Source organism: Quercus robur, chromosome 5, assembly GCF_932294415.1.
Source record: "Quercus robur chromosome 5, dhQueRobu3.1, whole genome shotgun sequence".
In the NCBI taxonomy this organism is placed as follows: Eukaryota; Viridiplantae; Streptophyta; class Magnoliopsida; order Fagales; family Fagaceae; genus Quercus; species Quercus robur.
Genome location: NC_065538.1, coordinates 58,487,612 through 58,513,768, shown reverse-complemented (window position 1 = coordinate 58,513,768; position 26,157 = coordinate 58,487,612). Strand labels below are relative to the sequence as shown.

The window sequence follows — 26,157 nt, the reverse complement described above, 5'->3', positions numbered from 1 at the left end:
AATTTTTTCTTTGAGAAAAATGAGAGTAATTACTAATTACACATTGTGCAATATCTTAAGTATTGTACCTAATCTTAATCTCTCTTCTATAATGACTAATAAACAATGGATAGTTTTATTAAGGTTTTTTTATATGAATTGAAAAATACTTAACAAGTTAATTAATTTTTTTTCAAAACCATTAGAAATTTAGTTTCTCTTAAAAAAATAGTAAAAAAAAGAAGAAATTTAGTTTCTTTTTCTCAAATTAAGTTTTGAGTGGAGCTCTTCTCAAAAAAAAAAAAAAAAAGTCTTGACTTTTGAGTGAAGCATTGTTGACTTTTTATAATTCTTGAACAACAAGTTTATCCTAGGGGCACTGCAAAAATGTCAATACAACAATTATCACTTTAATGTCTCAGTCTCATAATATATATATATATATATATATATATATATTACTTTATAGTTTATAGTCTTTAAAGAAACTTAAAATATTCTTAAAAAAAAAAGAAAAGAAGAAACTTAAAATTGTTTTATCTTAGAATTAGATATGTAACCATATTGGGAGGAAAAGTTGGCAAATGCACTCAAAGTTTTCTACTTTAAGCGCTTCTGTTATATAGCTTAATATATTTATGTAAACGAATCCGTGCAATTTAGCCTTTAATATTCAAATACCTTGTATTTATTTATTAGGTATCGATTCTTTTGGTGGTTAGAAGTATTATTGTAATGATCAATTTATATAGGATAGTGACTGTTGGCTTTTCCTCTTTACTCTTTTGTTAAAAAATAAAAACTTGTATTCAAAGGCGCGCTCCTAAAAGAAAATTAGGTTTGTGAGTTCCAGTTAGTTTAATTAGTAAAATCTCCGATACTTGAATAAAAGATTCAGGGTTCAATCTCTGTAGAAGTGGACGACATAAGTTGAAATTCTCTCTTAAAAAAAAAGAAGGTTTCAATTAATATGATTCTTTTTTAGCAAAGAGTCTTGTATTTTCATGGACAGATCTTGATATTTCTAATGGAAATATTTATGGTTTAAATCTGTCTTTTCCAACTATTTAATTATGAGAGATGCTACGTCTATAACATTTTTACAACAAATCACATGTGGTTAGTTGTTATTGGTTCAAATTTGAAACTAACACTAAGATTACTTTTTTGCCCCAACAATAACAACCAGTAACAACTTACCACTTAGGATTTGTTATAAAAATGTTGTAGACATATCATTTCTCTTTAATTATATAATAAAAAATTTTGTCAAAAAATTTATAACTCAAGGACATTACATATTTTCATTTTATAGGAAGAATTAATGTTTATATCCTCTTTCTCCTATTATTGCTTTTTTTTTTTTTTTTTTTGATTGATAGGATTCCCCTATTATTGTTAAAATAGTGAATTATCATGATAAAAAAAATGATTTATTTGTTTTTAATGTTGGTTGTGTGACTTGTGTCAGATAAATGGTACGAACCTTCTAGTGAAATTTGGCCATAGAAAACCAAAAGAAAGGTAGAAAACTTTTCCAGTATCAAAATCAAGCTGTTAACATGCAATTGGTGTGTTCAGGCTAAAAAAGAATTCAGCCGACAACAAAGGTACCGAAGGTCCGAAAGCCATAACATAAGGCAATCCAAGAAAATAGTACTAGAAAAAAAAAAATACTAAAGTTCTAGTATTTTCACAATAAACTATAAAAACACTAAAAACGTAATTCTAGGAAAAAAAAGATTACCTTTTTTTCTCATAATATTTTCATCCGTAAACAAAAAAAAAAAATTAAACAGTAGTTTTAAATTAAAAATTTTAGAAACTTAACAGTTAAGTTTTGTCATGAAGATAACATTTCTTCAAAATAGTAAACATATCTAACCTCTATTTTAATGTTTATAAATATAGAAAAAAGAGAATATAAAAAAGAAAGAAAGAAAGACGTATTGCAACTAAAAGCACGTGAATGAATACGAAAGCAGTTCAAACGCAAAGCAAACAGATTAATAATAAAGGTGGCGGTTTTTTGGGGGACATGTACAGTGTAGCTGTGATAGGCAAGCAAGAAAAAAGAAAAAAAAAGAAAAAATCGTTTTCCTCGTGCATTAACTTCTTCCGCTTATTGGTGTATTGGCTGTTCCTGTGCGTTTTTGTGTGCGTTACGTGTTTGAAGTACTTTTCCCAATTTGCTATTGTGGGCCCACATCACATTACACCACACATAAAATAAAAACCCATTGATATATCTTTTAGTATATATAAAACCAATCTCTCCTATCTAACTTTGTCATAGCATTTCCTGACACCAAAATAAGAAAACAAAGAAAACTTTGTCATAGCATTTGATCTCTCTCTCTCTCTCTCTCTCTCTCTCTCTCTGATCAATAGATCTCTAAATCTTTGAGAATCTTGAAGATGAAGAGGAACTGCAATTTGGAACTTTGCCTTGTTCCCTACTCTGCCTCTCTTCCTTCCAATGATTCAGGCGACGACCACCAGCCAATGTAAGCTCTCTCTCTCTCTCTCTCTCTATTTCTCTAATTCAAAATTTGAAGGGTGGATTTGAATCATAGACATCATCGTTAAGAACACAGTATTTTTAAGATGTCAGTTGAATTACAAAACTCTCGACAGTTGTCTTTGACTCTTTTATTTTATTTTTTCTGATTATTGTTGTGTTTTTTGTTTATGTAGGATGGAAGAGCGAAGAGGAAGCCCACAACAGAACCAGCAACCGCAGCAGCTGACCATTTTTTACAATGGCAAGATTTGCGTTTCTGATGTTACTGAGTTTCAGGTATGTTTGTGAACTAGTTAATTCTTTCTGTCTTCTTATCTCTTTGCATGGTTTTCCTTTGTGAAATGCATGCACCAAAATTGTTGAGTTGAGTTTGCCTATAAAATAATTTAAGAATTGCTAATTTTGGTTGGTGAAGACTGAAGTCGGCTGCTTTAACTTCTAGTTGCAATTTTTTGAATTTTAATTTTCAAATCATTGGCTTTTATTCTCCTTTATTTTTTTGGTACCGTGTTGTACCTTTGTGACACAATTTTCAAAGTCAGCGCACGATAGTGGAGTAGTACTTAATTTAGAGGCTGCAGCCATGGAAATTGTTAGGAATTGAGAATTTAAGATCGGTGCCGACAAATTGTTAAAAGTTGGTGCTTTTACTGTGGACATAATTTTTTTTTTTTTTTTTTAATTTTCTAAGTCTTATTTTTTACCGTATATAACATGATGGACTAGAATGATTTCATAGATTTGGACTAGAATAATTATTCCTATATTATTCATTATGTTAATTTTTCCCATTACTTCTCAAATTCCTATTGTGGTAGCACTTATACATGTGTGATGTGTCAATTACAATATTTTTATGCTAGAAAGAAAACACATTAAAAATATTTGCTAATTAGTAAAGCAATTTGTTCATATATTTCAGGCTAGATCCATCTTATTGCTTGCTACAAGAGAAATGGAGGAAAGGCTGAAAACTCCAACGGGGTCAGATTGGCTGAAAACTCCAACTGGGTCAGATCTATCTTCACCAACACTGCAAACTGAGAAATATAGCCCTTGTACTGGTCTTTCCATGAAGAGGTCACTACAAAGGTTTCTCCAGAAGAGAAAGAATCGGATCCAAGCAACATCACCATATTGAAAAGTTTACTGTATTGGAGAGAAGAAAAATTATCTTGTCGAGTTTCTACAAAATTCTGTGTCGAAAGCAGATTCCATGGGGTGAACTAGTTTGTGCCAAAAAAAAAAAAATATTGGCATGGTCTTCTCAATGGAGGCCCCCAAAATTACAAAATGGATATCAAACATGGCTCAAGACTCTCGATCTATATTTGTTTATACCCTTTGTTCCCAAAGTAAACATTCTAGTTCCACCCCCTAGTAGGTTCCATGGGGCTTGTAAATTATTTATTTAATTAAGGCACATGGCCAAACATTTCATTACTTGATTAACATTACATATTATTCTTTTTTCTTATTTCTTTCTTCTTCTTTTTTTGAGAAAAAGCCTCTAAAGAGTGGGTATTCTTATTTCTTTATATATATATTGAGAGACTATTCTTATATAGTTATATTTGTTGTTTCTTTATATATATATATTGAGAGACTATTCTTATATAGTTATGTTAATTTGTTGTTCTTTCTAATTTTTCTTTTTATGAAGGGAGGGGGGGGGGGGGGGGGGAGGATAATGACATAATTGTTTTCCGAGAAGAAGATAATGAAAAAATTAAGTAGAGTTTGTGAGCATGTTGTTAGTTTTTAAACCCTTAAAATACAATTGGATTAACCTAGTTAATTAGCCAAGTTATTACTTAGTCCAAATTCCAAATCTAGGTTATCACAATCAAACAATCATATCATGCATAGCAGCGAAAATATAAATAATACAATGATATGATGACCCAGGAAACCACATCGGTAAAAACCTGAGTAGGATTTAACCTAGCTATCCTCAAGGTAAACTTGAATCCACCATGAAAGAATCGAAGTTTTACAATAAAACTTAGACCACTAACATCCTATTGCTACCCACCAGTAGAAACTTACTAACACGACCACGTGTAAGCTCCGAGACCACAGACTCCTTATTTCTTGGATTCTCCAGCAAGTACAAACACACCCACTTGTGTTTCTTTAAACTCCTTAGTGCCGTAATTGAATGATCATCAAACTCTCAATCAAATCTCCTTCTTGATAATCCTAAGCATGTGTGAAGGCAACCACCTCTAGATCTCACAAGAGATTCACACACACAGCAAAATAAAGCAACCTAAAAAACGTGGCTAGGATTTGTCTTTTATACTTAGGGCAAAACATAAAACCCTACACGTTTTAATAGGCTAGGGCTGAGTTGGAAAAATTTGTAGAAAAAAACATTTTGTCCGAGATTTGATCGATCGAGTCAGGCCGAAAGTCACTAATACTTCTGCAGCTACTTGATTCCAACTTTACATACAACGCACACACTTTGAGCAAGTCTAAACAAGACTAACAGCTGTTTTGATCATGGTTTGCCAACATTACACATTATAGTTCTAAATACATTAGTTCCTAAGTCTTTAGAACCTAACACATGTTTCCTATTAATATTGTTAAGTTTTTTTTAGAGCAATCATAGTCTATGATATTTATTATATATTTTTTTATAAGTAATACTACTGCCACAAACTATTTTACAATATTTTTATAAAATGTTGATGTGACCAATCTCTTATTAGTTTTATCTAGAACCACCATTTATATCACTTTATCATTTATCAATAATTACTCACCACATCAGCAGTTTGAAAATTTTTTGTAAAATAGTTTGTATTTCTAGCATTATTCATTTTTTATATTTCCTTTTCTTTTTTAATTTCAGAAAACGTTTTTAATTCTGCAACCTTTACCTAAAATATGTTAACTCCACGTCACTGCTCCTCAAAGTTGGAGAGAATGAATAATCAATGATAATATAATAATTCTAAATCTTTTATTAATTTCTGGGGAGATCAACGTTTTTCATTCTCTCCTTCAAGTTGGACAGTTGGAGAGGATGAATAATTATTGATAATATAATAATTTCTAAATATTTTATTAATTTCTGGGAAGATCAGCAAATCTCTCAAAGTTGGAGAGTATGAATAATTAATGGTAATATATAATAAATTCTAAATCTTTATTAATTTCTGGGGAGATCAGCAAATCTCCCTAAGTAGGAAGTCCTTCAGTCAATTGCCCAACTGATTTTTTTCCCCCTTGAATAAGTGCCCTATGCTATACACATAGATCATCGCTTCAATTTAACAGTTTAAGAATATCCTTAATATGTTGTTAGTGCCATGAGTTCTAATTAGTTTAATTGATAAATATATAAATATATTTTTAATATAAGATAGAATTTCTACTCTAACCTAATTTAAGTGTATATGTATGTGAATCTCCCTCCTAGAAATTTGAACCCCAACCCTTACCTCCCATACGCCGTATACATTTATACTTATATAGTGACCACCGCACCAAGGGTACACGGTGGTAAAATATTTTCTTGTTGAATAAAAGACTTGGGTTTGAATTACATATATGCTAAATATGTGTTTGGATGAATGATTTGCTATTTACATAGAAATTGACATATGAAGAAATTTAAAGACTCAATATTTACAAAATTCTTTGTATGGATAATGAGATTTTAAATTCTTTGTTTCTAGAAAATCTCGGCCTAAGTTTCTCCAATGCATAAGTTAGAAACTCACTAAATAATAATAATAATCAAAATAACCACACACACCACAGCCCTTATCTTCTTTTCAAAGAAGCAAAATGGTTATGTTCTTGAAGTTGCAATGTTCTTGTATAAGTGCTTGCGAGTGACCTTAGTTAGGGCTTTGGGGCGAGATGGTTGATGTTCTCTTTCTCTAAATCATGTTTGGATATTTTTCTTACCTGTAGAATGAAAAATATCAGAAGTATGAATTCCTTCTTCTTCTTTTTTCCCTCTCATGTCTAATTAGATGACGGGGGATAGTCCAATTGATAGAGCTTATACGTGAGGAGTTTTGTTGCAAGAACTGTCAATTCTATTTGGCTTATTAGGAGATATGAGGTCTTTTTAATTTCTTCTAAAAAAAAAAGTTTGTTTTTTTTTTTTTTTTTGGTGATAATGAAGGTGTTTTTAATTAGTTTCCTTTTTATTTTTTTGTAAGCTTTTTTTTTAGTTAAAAAAAAAAGAAAAAGAAAAAAGAAAAGTTCTTGTTGGGAAGGACCACAAGCCCACAGCTGTTTGGTCAAAAGAAGAATTCCCACCAAGGAAGCTTCAAAAAAGAAAAAAAAAAAAAAAAATACCCACCTTCTGAAAATCGTTTATATTGAGCAAAATATTCGGGTCTGCGGAGCTTGCCAACTTTTACAATTTTTCTAGGTTTTTTTTTTTTTTTTTTTTGAAAATCAATTTTTCTAGGTTCTTTTAGTTCTAGGACAATAAACTTTGTTACTACTTATTAGGGTGTCAATTGTTAATTAGATTATATAACTTACAAATGGATCCACCCCTTAAAGTAATCCAATCAACAATGGACATCCAAACAAATTGTCGAAATATGTGTCACTAGTCTAGACCCTTTGATTTTTTTTTTTTCTATGGCGAAAAGGTAAAAGTATATCAATTTCTCACAAGGAAAAGTTATTTACATAGATTTCTCAAAAGAAATTACATAGAATTTTAAAAAAAAGTATATAATAGCGTGCATCGCTATAACATATTAACACTTTTTTGTGTTTTCAATATAGACATCCAAAATTTAAATTTCCCTAACACTAACTAACTAACTAAATAAATTCCCATAAAAAAAAAAAAAAAAAAAAACTAATGACCTGTTTGGAAGTTTAAAAAATGAGGGAGAGTAGAGTAGAGGGAGGGAAAGTAATTCAATTACCTTGTTTAGAAGTTTTTTAAGGAAGGAGGGGGAGGAGTTTGGAGGGGTTTCAACCATCTCTAACTCCTCATTTTTAATTTCCCAAAATTGGAAAGATTTGGAGGGAGAGTAGAGAAGATAAATTATTGACTAGATAAATTTTTCAATTTACCATTTCTAAATTAATAATAGACCAATGCTGCAAATTTATTTTCAAATAGGGGTAAATTTGTCTATTTTAATCATTTCCTCTCCTCTCCATCCTAATTTTTAAAACATTCAAATAAGGGGAAGGACTAATTACTCCCTTTTCCCTTACTAATTTTAAAAACATTCAAACAAGGTGGAGGGGAACCATTCCCCTCTACTCTCCTCCTTTTCTAAACTTTCAAACAAGACATAACTAACTAAATATAAATATTGTAGGGGGGCGGTTTTGGGGCTCGGGCCCAACAGGCGGGTGATTCTGGCCCAAAAGTCCCTCAACAATGAATTTGTAGAGAGTAGGTAACAGAACTAGGTCTTGGACAGAGGAAACGTAATTATGACCAAGCCATGCAGCCAGTTGGACGTATGGATATTCCTTCAAACCTTTAGAGTAACGGCCCCTGAGGCTGTTTCTTCTACTTCTATCTCCTTTCTCTTTTCTATCCTTTTCTTCTTCCTGCTTGCGATCCCCTTTCCATGGGGATCTCCTTCTCTTATATAGCATCCTTCCTAAGATCATGATCCTACACTTGTCAACCATCTGACCCTCCACTTGAGTGCCTGTCCCATAGGTCATCCTTCCTCTTTTCTGTGAGTTGCACTGGCCAAGATGATTCTGCGTTCCTGTCCCTTCCACATTAATGCGGCTGGAAAAGTAGTTCCTTGGCATTTAATGCGGCAGTTGTGGTTGCCCCCCTTCCTGAACGTCACGCACTATTCCTTCGTATTGGGTGACTTTTCGCCAGGTATGGAGTGCGAATTGGACACTTACTTGGCGAGTCCGAGGAGGTACTCCTCCTCGGAAGCCCCTAAGCAGGCCCGGCCCATCATGGTTGGGATGGGATATCCTACGCCCATTCCTTTTCTTCTTATCGTGTCTGGGCTTGGTACATGAACTACGGCCCAACATCAGCTGACAGATTTTACCCCCCACAAATATATATATATATATATATATACTATTTATAACAAGATTTCCCTCTTTGGATTTGACTTTTATGTAATTTAGAAATGCCCTTAGACCTTACATTTAACAGTAACAAAACTTGGAGATAACTCAGTAAAAATATATATCCAACTCTACTTAAAATGCCTATAAAATAGGACATTCTCCTATTAATCTATGTCCTCAAAACAAATTTATCCAAAAATTTAAAATTAAAAAAAAAATTTCTAAAATTTGGGATAAATGAAAAATTATGGCACTAGAATAAAATAAAAAAAAAAAAAAGTCTCATCGCACGCACGTGTGTCTATATATATATATATATATATATATATATTTATAAAAGAAGATAGATAACATGCATTGCTAGGTAGTATCATTATAGTTATTACAAAATAGATTCTAAAAACCAAAAAGTCATTACTAAATATACTGTGGTGGATATTAGAAATTAGATATTTGTAACTTATGGTGGACATTACAAATACCGCCAACGATTTAAAGTGGTTTCTTATAATTAAGTCGATACTATTTATAGGAGAGACTTGCAATCAAAGATCAAAGCATTTTAGGGGTGAGATATCAGAGAGTACCATGGGATGTAAGGATCGTGACCACAACTTTTCTCTGTCTCAATGTGAAGTTTTCTAGTGTTAGGGTTGTTAACTAAGGCAAGGACATTGCGGAGGCCCTAGAGTTCTGCAGCCATAGAATGAGTGAACCCAATACTTCTAGAGAAACTTCCAATCTAGGAACCCTTGGCAATTCCTAATGAGCATGCCTACACTGGCCCTACCTGGGTAATTGCCACGAATTGAATCATTAGTGTTAAGTTTGAAGAAGCCTGTGGTAGAGAGTCTCCATTCAATGAAGATAGTGTCATTGCGTGCTTCTTGGCAAGGAGTAGAAGAATTCAATTAAACTCCAAACACCCATCCATTCGCATCTAGTTGCTTGTGCAAGTTCTCACCAAATTTTAAAGTAGAAAATCCATTTTTATTATAGCTATTCACTTTTTAAATATGCCTTCCATACCAATATATTTTTTTTTTTTGGTTGGTAATACATCATACTTAATGTATATAAATATAATTTGATTCTTTCTTTGCCACACTCACCCCCAACTAGTGGCAGAGCCAGGATTTGACTCGAGGGGGGCAAAATTTATAAATACTATGCATGCATATTGAAACACACACATATTACATATATGTTGGATAGTTGTAAAGGATTTTTTTTTTTTTTTTTTTGGCATAAATAAGCCATCTTCTTTTATATATATTGTGGGGACCGGCCCAGAATAATAAGTTGGCTGGGCCCTGGTCCCGTCCGAGGATTAGTCCATCCGAGGAGACATCGTGGCCTAGAATCCTTATTTAGGCCCACTGGGACAAAGAGAACATGTCCGAGGAGTAATTCCTCCTCGGACATTGCAAAATCCGGATCAAAGGTGCGTCCCAGCTGCTGTAGTCCACCCTCCAAATACGTAAAAAGAAAGGAAACCCAAAATATCTCAGTAAAGGCTGCCACCACCACATTAAATGCACCACAACTACTCTCCTGGCCGCATTAATGAAGAGAAGACCCCTGAACAGTGCTACCTTGGCCACTGCAACTCACAAAGAACTGATAAGGGTGTCTGATGGGACATGTGCTCAAGTAGGGGTTTGGATGATCAACAAGTGTAAAGCCCAGATGATAGGAGATGGCCTATATAATATGTAAAAAGTCCTCCAAGAAGGGGGACAGAAAAAAAAAGGGAATGAATACGGAAGAGAAATCTTACTGTATGAGTACATGTTTATGAATAAAATTTGGAGCCTGATCACTGGAGAGGGATCTCTCTTCACGTCCATCTTTTTCGTTCTTGTTTCTGTATTTCCTTAACCCATGCAGCAAACCGTTCAAGTTAACTGAACCCAAGTTCTTTAGCCCATACTCTACAAAAATTCATTGTGTGGGACTTCTTGGGCAAAGACTTGACCGACAAGGATTGGACCATTAAAATTGTGCCCCTACATATATATATATATATATATATATATAGTAAAAATTCCATTTATAAATGAAAATATTTTTAGTAATTAAGTATGAACACCAAATACAACTAACGTAAGTTTGTGTTGTTATATAATTATCTCAAAATTTTGGTTTATTATACAAAATTTTATGAAGTACGATAATTATTACATAAAGAATTTTTTTTAGTAAGGATCCACATGGTGAAGTGGAGAATTGACACCAAGTCCCAGCCAAAGCTAGAGAAAGAGATGCAACTTTGAGATGGATATATTGTCAAACCAAATACAAACCTTCTTCTTACTAAAATTTAAAAGCCACCCTACTATTTTTTTTGCCGAGCTAGGGGGGGCAACTGCCCCCCCTCGACCCCCCCTGGCTCCGCCCTTGCCCCCAACTCCCAGTGAAACCTGACCCCACCAATTGGCCACCATTGTGCCCCATGGCCTAGGACGCCTAAAGACCATCCTAGCAATGATCAATGGAGAGAGAGAGAGAGAGAGAAGCATATGTACAAAACTATAGTTGTTGGCATTGTATCGAGAACAATCTTCTTCTTTAATTTATTTGTAAAATTATGAATAGTAATGCAAAGCCAATCAAATTCTCAATATAAGAAAATGCAAGAGTTATTATATTTTAAAAAATAAAAAGCATGGATAAATGATGAATTCATATATGGAAAGAAATTTCATGTTTTAGAAATTGGCTAAATGTATATGGTGCTTGCTTTTGGTGGATATGAATATTGTATTTTCACTTGTAGTTACAAGGAAGCCTAGTTCCATATGGGATTACTGTCTTGAGAAAATTCTTGTCCCATTGGGAAAATGCATGGAAACAATCTGAAGTTGCCCCTAAGAATAAGATATAGAACTATCAAATATAAATAAATAAATAACATATAGAGAAATGGGTTTGAAAAATGAGTGAACAATATCCCCAGAGAGAAACATCCAGGAAATTACACATGTAGTACTTCAACAACTAGGATGCAACAAATGGTGAAAATGACACATTATATAAATTTAAAAAAGTTGACAATTTCCACCGTACTTTCATTTGAAACTATTTACATCTAAGATGGCGGTGATCTAGATCTGAATTGAACTTTTTAGTTGATTACCAAATAATATATTACGTTTGATTAAAATGAAGAACGGGGTCTACTTGCCTTATCAACCTAGTGTTTCATAATGAATTTCTTATAATAGATCGATGATTTTTTTTTTTTGAAATTTTAAAACTAATCATTTCTTTTTCCTTTTGTTTTTACTTTTATTTTTATTTTTATTATAACTCTATAGTTTAATAAGGGAATGAGAGATTAGATTTTGAATGAATTTGTTGAAAACACAAAAGGTGCCCGTTCAATTATAGGATTTTTAACTTTGTTTTTATTAAGTAGAAGGAGAATAAAAAGAGATAAAATTATATGAATTAAAATTATAAATTATAGAATCACAACATTTTTTGTCATAATTTTGCTGATCTATTATTTTCAAATAAACTAGCTATTTTTCTCTATTACTTACAATCAACCACGTGACTCGCATTACTATTATGTGGCAAAGTTCTATGATGCAGTAAAATTGTGAAAAAGATAGTTATGTTACTATATTTTTTCTATAATTATTGAGGCACTTTATTTTGATAAGCAAACTGCCAAATGAATAGTTTCAGGCTTTGGACATGAGTGCTTATAGCCGTCAACATGAATTGAAATGAAACGTTTTACATGCTGAATAGCACTGTAATCGCGATTATGGTAAACGCGTAATGATGGGGAAAGACATGATATGTGAGTGGCAAGGCTGATTGGATAAATTATCTTTTCCCCCATCTTTTCTTTCACACTATTTCAGTTTCTAAGCTATTTCTCATTCTTGAAAGATTCTTAGTCCAATATTTTGGCTATAGTCTAGAAGCTTGTAGCAGGATAACAGCTGAGAGATATTTATGTTGCTTTGGATTTTCCTAAGTCCAAAGCAAATCACATCGAAGTTTGATAATAATAAAAAAGCATTGATCTACCTGCAATCACACACCAATAAGATAAAAATTAAAATAATCACACGCAAATTGTTTTTTTTTTTTTTAAATAACTTTTTACTGGAAGTTCTTCGAAATTAAGAGTCCGTTTGGTTAAAAAGGTAGAAAAATGGAAGGATAAAAAATTGTGAGAGGATGAAAAAGTGGGAGAATAGAATTTTTTATTTATTTTAATTTTCCTCCTTTTTGTTTGGTTGAGAGTGAAAAAATGGAGGGATAGAAAAATTGAATTTGTATAAATTTACGTATATACTCTTATTAAAAAAATGATGCCCAATTAAAACCAAAAAAGTGATAAATAACCAAAAAAAAAAAATCAATCACCTAAGTTTATTAAAAAATAAAAATCATGTCCATTTAAAAAATCACATCTAAACCCAAAAAAAAAAAAAAAGAATATTGGACAAGCATGCCTAGTAAATCAAAAGAAAAAAAAGGAAAAGAAGAGGCAGGCAACGTCCAAGAAAAAAAAAAAAGGCAATGTGGATGAAGAAAAGCAACGTGGATAAAGCTCATGTGCAATTGCACATGGGTATTTTCGTCCAAAAATAATATTCAATTTCTTCCTTCAGTTTTCTCTCCATTTTGGAGAGAAATTTTTTTTGGTAGGTCTGGGAAGAAAACACCTAGATCCCACCATTTATTTTTCTTTCTCCTCACCCAACCAAACACACTCAAAAAAGTTTTTATTCCTATTTTCTCTCCAAAGTTTTCCATCCACCCTATTTCACCCCCACAAACACACCCTAAGAGAGATGCAAACTTTGTGGTCCTTTGCGAAATATTAAAATGAATGCTATTTCTTGGAAGAGGAAGTAAAACTGAAGATGGGTTTGGGGTTTGGTGCAGGGGAAAACCGTGTTTCTATCTTACCTTGTAGTGATCAATCTTAGTTAGAAAATAGTTTACAGTTCTTAGAATAAGATTTGTTACTGTTGGGATCTTAATGTGTTAGCATATTCTGTGTCAAATTTATGCATTTTTTACTTCCTAATTTTAGTATATTTTATGTACAATTGTGGGTTAGTATTTTGTAATTGGTTGAAGAGATCAAAAGCTGAAATTAGAGCCATAGTCTATTGAATCTTGGTCAAGCCAATTTAAATGGGCCAAGTGACATGTCAAGTAAGGACAAAGTCAGGACTTGAAGTTAAGGGGGCAGAAGTATAAATAAAAAAGAAATCATTATGAAAATAAGCATCTATTTAATTAGAGTTAACAAATCTGCAACAAAGACAAAGACACAAAATAATTATATATATATTACAATAAAAACACTAATGGAAAGGGAACTTGATGATGTATTTTTGATGCATGCGTCTATTGCTGGGTAAGAGGAAAATTATTCTGTTTAAAATTTTTTAAATGACCAAATTATTTGTTTTGAGTAAAATTGATTGATTGGACTTTATTTTTTTAAGCTTTACTGTTAGTAATTTTTGTTGTTGGGCTAATTCTTTTGGGCTTATTTATGTTTTTTTTTTTTTTTTTTTTTTTTTTTTTTTTTTTTTTAATTCTAGATCTATAAATTTTTATATGACCTTTATTAGGATCAATGATATTGTTTAAGGGGTAGCCAAATGTAATTTTATTGAACTAAATTGCTAAAATATATTACTTATATATACTAAATTTAAAATTTAAAAAAAAAATTAGGTTGGCGAGAGGGGGGGGGGGGGGAGGCACGTTATTGAGGAGTCTAAGAGGTTTGGTTGTTCCTTACAACAGTGTCAATTTTAGCATGTTCGTCGGAGATTTATTGTGGTTATATCTTCAATCTAATTGTTGTACTTATGTTTGTAAATATGTTAATAATTGTCTTTGATAATAATACTTTTATCTAGAATGAAATTTTATGATGTCGGAGATTTATTAGAGATTAAAGATAATTTGCTGTAATATTTTCACTCTTTACAGTTACAATTTGATTGCTAATGTATTTAAAATAACAATTTTCTAATACTTTTAATTGTAATTACCTATGGTTTCCAATGTTAGAAATATGGGTAAAATGCAAAACACACCCTTGGAGTTTGGGGATTTGGATTTTACACCTTGAGATTTCAAAATTTGAATTTTACACCCTAAAGTTACATTATGTTTACATTAATAGCCCTTCTGTTAGTTTTTTGTTAACATATATATCTGTTAAGTGTCACATAAACTTGTGAAATATACTAATTGATCCAATTGGAATGTGACACATGGATTTAAATATTCCAACTATTCCATCTCAGACAAATAACCTTAAAAACTTTAAATAATTAAAATTAAATTCTTTAAAATGAAAACAAAATAAACTTAAACAAAAAATAAATTAATTCAAATATTTTTCTTTAACATTTTCTGGGTTACCAAAAAATATTCTCAACATTAAATCTAACCTAGTACAATGTCAATTAATCCTCAAATAGCAACAATCAAAATAATAAAAGTGCAAAACACAAAAATTACAATTACTCCATCAGGATGTAATATCTAAAAATCCCCAAACTTTAGGAGTTTGTTTTACATTTTACCCTAGAAACTTCTACCAAAATGTTTTTATTGTATTTATGCCTTCACTCTTATCATTGTATTATGTTTGAAAATATGTTTACCATTGTATTTGATGATAAATGTTTATTAAATGAGTTTAAATGTTTATTAAACAAATATTTAATTATATGGGTCAATACTAGCTTGACACATTTATTAAATAAATCAAGATTCATCAACCCTAACATTACCTGTTTATTAAACGTGTTAATTATGTCAACTCGTTTATCAAATTTCATCAAAGCGAAAAAAAATACAAATTTTAATATTAACCAAATTGATCTAAACTATGTAAAACTAAACAAATAATTTTTTTTAATATAAAATTTAGAACTAATGATTAACTGTATCACAAATAATCATTCAATACAAAAACATATCTTAATATCACAAATAATTAATTGCAATATGTCCAAAAAAAAAAAAACACACACACACACACACACAACTAATTAGTTTATATGTCTAGGGTTTGAAAGATATATTGTTAAATGTTATTTTAAATGACATTTTACCAATATAATACGAACCCGTTAAGTTTCAATGCATAACCTACAAATTTGGTGTCGTGTCTTGTTGGATTTGCGGATTGTGTTGAATTTTGTCATCCCTAATAAATATGCAGTTGGTAATGACTTTTAACCAATATAACTATTTGTGTTTATCCCCTCTTTCATGCTTCAACTAATGATTCAGGGTCCGTTTGGTAAGAAATTTTTAGTAACGTTCTTGTTGTTTTGTGGAAATACGTGTGAGTTAAAAAATGTGTAGAAATATGTATAATGTTGTTTAAACACTGAAAACTGTTATTTAAACAACAATAACAAACACTCTCTCAATCACACAACTTTAACTAGCTAGTATCATGCAAACATTTATGGACATAATACAATGATAAGAGTGAAGGCATTTTTTTTTTTTTGGAGAAGATAATGAAAAAATTAAGTAGAGTTTGTGAGCATGTTTCCTATTAATATTGTTAAGTTTTCTTTAGAGCAATCATAGTCTATGATATTAACTATATATTTTTTATAAGTAATGCTACAACCACAAACAATTTTACAATATTTTTACAAAATGTTAATGTGACCAACCTCTTATTAGTTTTCATTTAAATCCACCATTTATATCACTTTTTTCATTTATTAACAATTATTCACCACATCAACAATTTGAAATTTTTTTGTAAAATAGTTTATATTTTTAGCATTATTCATTTTTTATAGTTCCTTTTTCTTTTTTAATTCCAGACAACGATTTTAATTCTACAACCTTTACCTAAAATGTGTTCACTCCACGTCACTGCTCCTCAAAGTTGGAGAGAATGAATAATCAACGATAATATAATAATTCTAAATCTTTTATTAATTTCTGGGGAGATCAACTTATCCAAAAATTTATCCAAAAATTTAAAAATTAAAAAAAAAAATCCTAAAAATTAAGATGAGTGGAAAATTATGACACTAGACTAAAAAAAAAAAAAAAAAACCTCATTGCACGCACAAAGCGCATGTGACGAGGCTAGTGTGTGTGTCTATATATAAATATATATATATATATATATATATTTATAAAAGGAGATAGAAAACATGCATTGCTATGTAGTTTCGTTATAGTTATTACAAAATAGATTTTAAAAACCAAAAAGTCATTACTAAATATACTGTGGTGGATATTAGAAATTACAAATTTGTAACTTATGGTGGACATTACAAATACTGCCAATTTAAAGTGGTGTCTTATAATTAAGTCAATACTATTTATAGGAGAGACTTACAATTAAAGATCAAAGCATTACAGGGGTGAGATATATCAGACAAAGTATCATGGGATGTAAGGATTGTGACCACAACTTTTCTCTCTATTTCAATGTGGAGTCTTCTAATGTTGGGGTTGTTAACTAAGGCAAGGCCATCACGGAGGCCCTAGAGTTCTGCAGCCATGGAATGAGTGAACCCAATACTTCAAGAGAAATTTCCAATCTAGGAACCCTTGGCAATTCCTAATGAGCATGCCTAGTGCCTACACTGGCCTTAAGTGGGATGCCACCATCAGTGTTAAGTTTGAAGAAGCCTGTGGGAGAGGGTTTCCATCCAATGAAGATAGTGTCATTGCGGGCTCACTTGGCCAGGAGTAGAAGAATTCAATTAATTGAACGCCAAACACCCATCCATTCACATCTAGTTGCTTGTGCAAATTCTCACCAAATTTTAAAGTAGAAAAACCGTTTTTATTTTAGCTATTCACTTTTTAAATATGCCTTCCATACCAACTTTTTTTTTTTTTTTTTTTGGTAATTCATGATACTAATATATATAAATATAATTTTATTCTTTCTTTGCCACACTCACCCCCAACTCCCAGTGAAACCTGACACCACCAATTGGCCACCACTGTGCCCCATGTCCTAGGACGCCTAAAGATATAATCCTAGCAATGGCCGACACACAATGAAACCCCACAATCTGAACTCAATGGAGAGAGAGAGAGAGAGAGAAGCATATGTACAAAAATATAGTTCTTGGCATTGTATCGAGAACAATCTTTTTTTCTTTTTTCTTTTTTTTTTTTGGTAAAATTATGAATAGTAATGCAAAGCCAATCAAATTCTCAACATAAGAAAATGCACTACTTATTATATTTTAAAAAATAAAAAGCATGGATAAATGATGAATTCTTGAGAAATTATTGCCCATTGGGTTTGAAAAATGAGTGAACAATATCACCAGAGAAACATCCTGGAAATTACGCATGTAGTACTTCAACAACTAGGATATAACAAATGGTGAAAATGACACATGATATAAATTTAAAAAAGTTGACAATTTCCACCATACTTTCATTTGAAACCATTTACATCTAAGATGGCGGTGATCTAGATCTTAATTGAACTTTTTAGCTGATTATCAAATAATATATTACGTTTGATTAAAATGAAGAATGGGGTCTACTTGCCTTATCAACCTGGTGTTTCAGAATGAATTTCTTATAATAGATCAATTTCTTATAATAGATCGATGATTTTTTTTTGGTTGAAATTTTAAACTAATCATTTCTTTTCCTTTTGTCTTTACATTTTTTTTTGTTTTTTTGGGATGATAACTCTATAGTTATAACTTATAACAAGGGAATGAGAGATTAGATTTTGAACTAATTTGTTGAAAACACAAAAGGTACTAGTTGAATTACAAAATTTTTAACTTTGTTTTTATTAGGTAGAAGGAAAATAAAAAGAAATAAAACAGTGTAAAATAAAATTGTGAATTATAGAATCACAACTCTTTTTGTTATAATTTTGCTACAAGTAGTTTTTCATTATTTTCATGTGAACTAATTATTTTTTTTCTATTGCTCACAGTCCACCACATGGCTTGCGCGCATTACTGTTGTGGTGGCAAAGTTGTTGGATGTGGTAAAGTTGTGAGAAAAATAGTTGTGGTACTATATTTTCTCTAAAATTATTGAAGCAGTTTATTTTGATTAGCAAAATGCCAAATGAATGGTTTCAGGCTTTGGACATGTGCTTAAACCGTCAACGTGAATTGAAATGAAACATTTTACATGCTGAATATATATATATAGCACTGTAAACGCAATTATGGTAAACGCGTAATGATGGGGAAAGACATGACATGTGAGTGGCAAGGCTGATTGGATAAGTTATCTTTTTACCCATCTTCTTCTTCTTTTTTCTTTTTATATTTTTTTTTATACACTATTTCAATTTTCAAGCTTTTTCTCAATTTTGAAAGATTCTTTAGTCCAATATTTTGGCTGGAAGCCTGTAACAGGATAACAGCTGAGAGATATTTATGTTGCTTTGGATTTCCCCCTTAAGTCCAAAGCAAATCACATCGAAGTTTGATAATAAAAAAAAAAAAAAATAATAAATAAATAAAAAAAGCATTGATCTACCTTCAATCACACACCGATAAGATAAAAATTAAAATCATCACACATTCACATGCAAATTAGAAAATAGTTTACTGTTCTTAGAATAGGTTCGGTTACTGTTAGGATTTTAATATATTAGCATATTTCGTGTCAAATTTATTTATTTTTGAGTTCTTAATTTTATTGTATCATGTAAAACTAGTGTACAACTTCATGCATATGCACGAGTACAATTAAAAATAATTACAATTATTTTTAACATAAAGGCAATTTGTCATGGAGCTGTGACGGAGTGTATTTTCTAAGTTAAAAACCCTGCATATCTACAATTGTCACAAGCTTTATACATACTCACATTTGATTTGTTATATGCCTTCAAAATGTTGAAGAGGTTGAGATATGGAATTGTCATTCAATAGAGGAAATCATTGAAGGGGAGGAAACCAGTGGGGTAAATACCTATAATGATTCCTAGGTTGCGTCTCCTATACTTAATTTTCTTTACCAGAATTGAAATCCATTTCCAAAAGGGTATTAATTTGTAATTCATTAGACTCTATTGATGTATGGGACTGTGAGAAGCTAAAGAAGCTTCTATTCTTAATGGACAACCTGCCTTATTCCTTCATGCACATCAACGGAAGTAGAAAGTGGTGGGATGAGCCTAGTTGTAAGAGTATTACAAACTTTTTTCAAGGAAGATAAATGAAAAGAATAGCAAAAAATACTGATTACCTAGGCACGGGGCAAGTCCTTCTGAATTGTTATGGACATTTCATCTGACAATGAACTGCCACTTCTTTTTTTTTTCTTTTTTTCTTTTTTATGGAGAAGAAACTGCCAGTTGATTGATGACTTCATCAACATGAATTGAACATGTACAACTTCAAATATATATATATATATATATATATATATAATATGGTAAAAAAAGACTCTTATTAATGCAAATATTCTGATTGATCTGATTTATTATTCTTTATTTATGACATCCTATACTTATTTCTAAACAAAAAAAAAAAAAAAAAGAGTTTACCTCTTTCTCTCTTTCTCCTCCACCAATTTTCCTTTCAATTTCAATATCAATTTTTCTGAGTTTATAATTTGTTTTTTTAGTTTTGTTAATGACCCTTCTTGTCCCTGCAAAATAAAATGAAGTGTACGTTTTAAGTCTTTTACAGTTAGCTATAAGCAATAAAGGTTTACATACCATTACTAAAATCATGATCAAACAATAAGGTTATGGCATGTTGTATGCACGGTCATGTGTCAAAGTGATTCCAGCAAGGTCATTGGACATAAACATGAGTCATTGGTAGGATTAGTTGCAAATAGCTACAAATAACCTGGACATACGATTACTCTACAAATAACCTGAACATGTGTCTATTAATGAAAAAAAATAACCACGGTTGAGATTATAGGAATAGCTGCAAATCAAAGTTCCTTCTCATCAAGCTCAAGGTTTAAACATGCAGTGGAGAGAGAGAGAGAGAGAGAGAGAGGTAAGCACTTTTTTTGGGTTTAAAGAAAAGTATGAAATGTTATAAATAAAGAATAATAAATCAGATCAATTAAAATATTTGCATCAATTAGAGTCTTTTTTACCATTAGATCTACTTAAATCCAATGGTTTAGAAAACGTATAACTCTTTAGAGTTACACCAGGTATATATTAATGAATATGCAAATTGCAAGAAGTTGCATTCAATGATAACTTGTGGTTGACTTGTGGTATCGAATTTTTTTGCAAAATAACCCCCATTTTCAAACAATTTCGTTAGTTAACAATATTTCCAAACTATTTAGCAAACTAACATTTCGAGCCTTTTAGACTCAAGTTCACAGTAGCAAATCGAGCATAAAAGACTCGAGTTCTACGAGGTACTTGAGCATATAAGACTGGAGTTCCTTACAGCCCAATTCCTTCTTAAACCTTTAGTTCCTACATAACCAACTCCTTCAAAACCTTCCTCACAAGTTCGATCTTCTTCATAGAACCGCTCATATGCACAATCTTCCTCACAGATCAGATCCGATCCAAGCAAAATCTTCATTCGAGCAAAATCTCCACCACCTTATATTGATCCGATCGAAACCTTCCTCACAGGTCCTCATAAACATCTCAACAGCAAAACCAAACCCAACAAAATACACAAAGCCAACTACCTCATCCTGATCAGAACCTACAAATCCAAACACAGCAATTGTGCCACCACCTCATCCCAATCGAAACTTGCAAACCTAAACCCAACAAACGCTATTCATCTCAATTGGAGGTGAGCTCTGGTGGAGAACAAAAGATATGAACAGGACAGAAACCTCGATGATGAGCTTTAGCCTTGGAGGCCTGATTTGGGCTTTGATATAGAAAAAAAAAAAATAGAGAGAAGAAGGTTTAGAGAGATAAGAAGAAATTAGAAAGAAGAAAGAAATAGGTGAGAGTTTTTTTTTATTTTCTGGGTTTCTTTTAAAGAACTCAAGTCTATGAGACTTAATTTCCATTGCCAGAACGTGAAACTTGAGTCTCTTAGGCTTGAGTTACTATAGTGAACTCAAGTCTAAGAGACTCGAGATGTTAGTTTGGAAATGTTGTTAACTAACGAAATTGTTTAAAAATTGGTGTTATTTTGCAAAAAATTCCTGTGGCATCTACAGCATTGTGAATATATCAAAATGCTTATGGCTTCATACTTTCCAGGTAAAGTTAAGGCAGTGCCTCTCTCAGCAAGCAACTTTTCAATGCTCCCTTGTATCTCACTAAGATTAGCCTAGCCTGATTCAGTAAGTGATGCTTCACCAGACCGCATGTTTACCATTCAATAGGATGAGGGATCGAGTTGTGAGGACTGGTTAGTCTGGATCATCAGGCTTCCCATTACATATGCTTGAGTCAATCTATGTGTACGGACACACAAGTGTACAAAAAATTGAATCTGTGAATTGAAAATTAAATAAAAACTAATTCACTATCAAACATATATTTGTTATTGAAACAATGATACTTGTTGCACATCAGCATGTACAAAGAGACAAGTGTACAAACAATTGAAATTGTGAGTTGAAAAAACCATGACAACCAATTCACTATCAAACATATATTTATTATTTAAATGGTGATACTTATTGCACATTAGCATGTACGATCAAACAGGTGTACAAACAATTGAAATTGTGAGTTGAAAATACCATGACAACCAATTCAATATCAAACATATAATTCTTGAAATTGTGAGCTAAAAATACCATAACAACCAATTCACTATCAAACATATATTTATTACTAAAACGGTAATACCTATTGCACACCAATATGTACGGACACATAGATGTGCAAACAGTTGAAATTGTGAGTCGAAAGTACTATGAAAATATATGGCTTGTTTCTAGTCTTTTGAAACCAAAATGTTGGATGTACAATTAAATGAACTTAACATTAATGAGCATAAAGCTCAACCATGAGGAAAGGCATAAATGAGCAATAGATTTACATTTAAAGTAGGTGAGGTAATCTTTTTGCAAGGAACTAAGGTTACCACATGCTACAATCAATTCCTCTATATGCATCAGATTCAATATTTAGAAAGTTTCTGGTGAACAGGTACTTGATGCTTATAGTTTCAAATAGTTTTGGGACTGTATTGTCTAACTGTCCAAGTGAAATTGAGATTCAATGATGGCATTAATCATATTTATAACCCATATCTACAGACTTATTTACGCAAAATATTCTTAGCATTGAAGTCTATCAATAAATAAGACATGTGAACATTTGACAAGCCAATGAACAATATATAAGGTCACACCTAATACATATAAAAAAAGAGGTCACAGTTAATGAATCTCATACAATAGGGCAAAACTTAAGAGGAACTTGCTTTATGGGTTATACAAAAATCTTAATTAACCTAAGAACAAAGAACTATAATTAAGAGAATGGCAACTCAAATCATGGTGTTCTGCCCTTAGTCATTCATATATTACAAACATATTGTTCATCAAGTAATTAGGGGTTTCGGGATGGAAGAAAGAGGCTAAAAACACTACAAGAAAAAGACTTAATACAACAAAAAAATTCGTTGCAATAACAACTAATGTCGTTATAATAGGTGTTAAAGCAATGACAAAAAAGTCGATGCAAGCCGTTGCAATAAACTCTAATGCAATAGGTTTATGCAACACTAGATTTTCGTTGCAATAAATTCCATATATTGCAACTATTTATATATTGCAACGATTTACTTTGAAAATCTCGTTACAATATGTTATTTTTTTATTAAAAAAAAAAAAGCAATAGGTTTATGCAACACTAGATTTTCATTGCAATAAATTCCATATATTGTAACGATTTAATTTGAAAATCTCTTGAAACCACTAGAATGAACAAAATACCCCATAATCAACAAAATGACTAAAATCAACTAGCGTGTGGGTGTGAGCAATAGATAAGATTGGAGGAGAAGTGATGGCACGCTGCCAAGCCACTAATGGAAGAGTTGTGACCAAGTGGAGAGGAAGAATGAGAGAGAGAAACTAGTATGGGTAAAATGTTGGAAGTTGATTTTTTTTTTTTTTTTTTTTTTTTTTTTTTTTTGCTGAATAAGTGTTGGAATTTGATTTGTGTGTAATATTTTTAGACCAGATATGTATTTTATATTGGTATGTACATAGGTTAATAGTGTTATTTCTGGGACAGCTGATTCTTTTTTAAACCAAGGGATTTTCCTCTTGTTCTTGGGTTGAAAGGATGGAGTAGAGGCCAAAAAATAATAATTAATTGCTCAGACTAAGACAAGAACATGAAGCTATTTTTGGGTATGGTTTTATTGAAACCAACTGCATTGCAAAGAATCTTTCTACTTTCTTTTCTTGTATTTTTTACCCATCTTAAAATAAGTGGTTTCAAAATGAATACTGACCTTAACGTCAATTCACTTTTTAAATTTTTTTCAAAGAGAGAGCAGAACTTACTCTTTTTTCGGTAAACCAAAAATTTCATTAAAACTAAGTCAAATTACAAAAAAAGAGTAAGTTCTGCTCTCTCTCTCTCTCTCTCTCTCATCCTTAATTCTCACACAATTACTACCTCCCATCAATTATTTTGGAAATCTAAGGGTATGTTTGGTAACTGTTTTTTTTTTATCAGTTTTATGATTTCAAGAGCTATTTTTTGTTTCCAATCACAAAAAACTTGTTTGGTAAGCTCAAAACTACAGAAAAGAGAAAACAATTTTTGTTTCTAATTTATAAAGAAAAATGAAAACAACCAAAGGGCTCTTTTCAGTTTTGTGTTTTTTTAGGCTTGTGAAAACATGGGAAAAACAAGTTATTTTACAACTTTAATGAACCAGCTTTCTGGTTCGAATTGTGCAACTAAAATTACTTTGATTTTTATTTATATATATATTTTTTTTCTCTTTGCCTCTACTTCACATAATTTTTTCACTCTTTGTTGCTACTTTCTGCTAAAATTTTCTGCACAAATCCTGCTATATATTTCTTGTTTTTTGTTGCGCCTCCAGTTCATCACAAAGAGGCTAGAGAACGAAACCAGAGATAAGGGTGTCAGGTACTGAAAAATCCACTCCCTTTCCCTCTCTCCCCTCCAGTTTTATTCTTTGCACCTCTAATTTATCTCTGTCTCTCTCTCTTTCTATTCCTAATTTCATATTTTTGTTTTCTATTAGCAGATTTGCTCAATCTTTTACAGCTTTTAGTGATCCATCAGTCAAAGGTACACATCTAAAATAATATTTACTATCTATATAAATAAGAACTATTTTAACTTTGAATAAACTAATGTTACAAGGACAACTAGCTTTACAGAATCCATCTTAGGGATTGATGTGATAGAATAGTACGTTTGGTTTATTTTATAGGTATATAATAGTGTTAGCACATTTGGTTTATTTTTTTGGCATATAATACTGTCCTAGTTTATAGAATTCCAGTTTTATAGGTATATAATAGTGCAATTGCAGTGTGAGATTTAACAGGAGCCGTGAAACACAAAATATTGCAGTTTTTTTTTTTTTTTGAATTCTGTGATATCTTTTTGTATTGTAATGAATTTCTTAACAAGGTGATTTCATATAATAAACTATCCTTGTGCAGCAACTATGCAATGGTTTAAGTTTGTTCTCTTTTTCAACAGTTTATACATAGTATCTAAAATTTAATGTCAATATCTCCTTTTATTTATGTATTTGTTGATTTGGCGGTTTGGCATTTGTTATGAGGTTGTTCCTTAGTTGTTTTCATGTTTCATTGTATTATAATAGATGAAAGGAAGCAGTTCAATTGATGAAGATAACCTTTGGACACCACAACTTGAGAAACTTTTTATTAACATAATGCTGAAAGAGATCAATAAGGGAAATATGGCAGATGGGCAATTCAGTTCTGATACTTGGAAGAAAATGTTAGCTACATTGAATGAATTAAGTAAACGGAATTTTACAATGACTCAATTCAAAGGGAAGTTTAATAGGACGCGTTTACTACACCGTGAGTTTTCTACAATCATAAATCAAGATGGTTTTGGTTGGGATGTTGAAACCAACACTATTCATGCACTTGAGGAGTCATGGCAAAATTATTTTCAAGTACAAATCATTGAATACAATACAGTGTTTTATTTTGAAACATTATCCCCCATCATTTTTTTTTCTTACTAGATGACTTTATATTTTTAGGCACATCCCAAGGCAAAGATGTTTCGAACCAAAGGACTTTCAAATTATAATTTGCTTAGACTTATATTTAATAAGTCTATAGCCACTAGGGTCCTACACTGTGCATCCACCCAAGACCCTCCTAATTCAGATGAAGAGAATGCATTAGAAGAACGGCTCATTCATGGGGGAGTTCATGTTAATTTAGAAAGTCCTACCCAAGACCCTATCATGGCAATTCTTAAGTCTGACATTACAACCCGATTGAGCAAGCGTCCTAGTGATAGTTGTGAAGGGCGTCCTAGTAAAAGTAAGCGAGAGTTAATGTGCTCCCAAATGAATGATGCCTTACAATCGGGCTGAGGCCGCTAAGGCTAGGATAGTGGCATCTAAAGCAAAGGTTGAGAGGTATAAGAGGTATAACATTGA

At 31.6% G+C, this 26,157-nt stretch overlaps 2 protein-coding genes across 2 annotated transcripts; both read left to right on the top strand.

Moving 5' to 3' along the window:
• The first annotated feature begins 2,265 nt into the window (after positions 1 to 2,265).
• On the top strand, positions 2,266 to 3,980 carry LOC126726459 (protein TIFY 5A). The gene is made up of 3 exons (XM_050431719.1): positions 2,266 to 2,486; positions 2,677 to 2,779; positions 3,426 to 3,980. The coding sequence occupies exons 1-3, from the start codon at positions 2,398 to 2,400 to the stop codon at positions 3,642 to 3,644; spliced, it is 411 nt and encodes a 136-aa protein (XP_050287676.1). The 5' UTR covers positions 2,266 to 2,397; the 3' UTR covers positions 3,645 to 3,980.
• A 21,427-nt stretch (positions 3,981 to 25,407) lies between these two features.
• LOC126728445 (L10-interacting MYB domain-containing protein-like) lies at positions 25,408 to 26,091 on the top strand. Its single transcript, XM_050434260.1, has 2 exons — positions 25,408 to 25,659; positions 25,750 to 26,091. The coding sequence occupies exons 1-2, from the start codon at positions 25,408 to 25,410 to the stop codon at positions 26,089 to 26,091; spliced, it is 594 nt and encodes a 197-aa protein (XP_050290217.1).
• Positions 26,092 to 26,157: the final 66 nt, after the last annotated feature.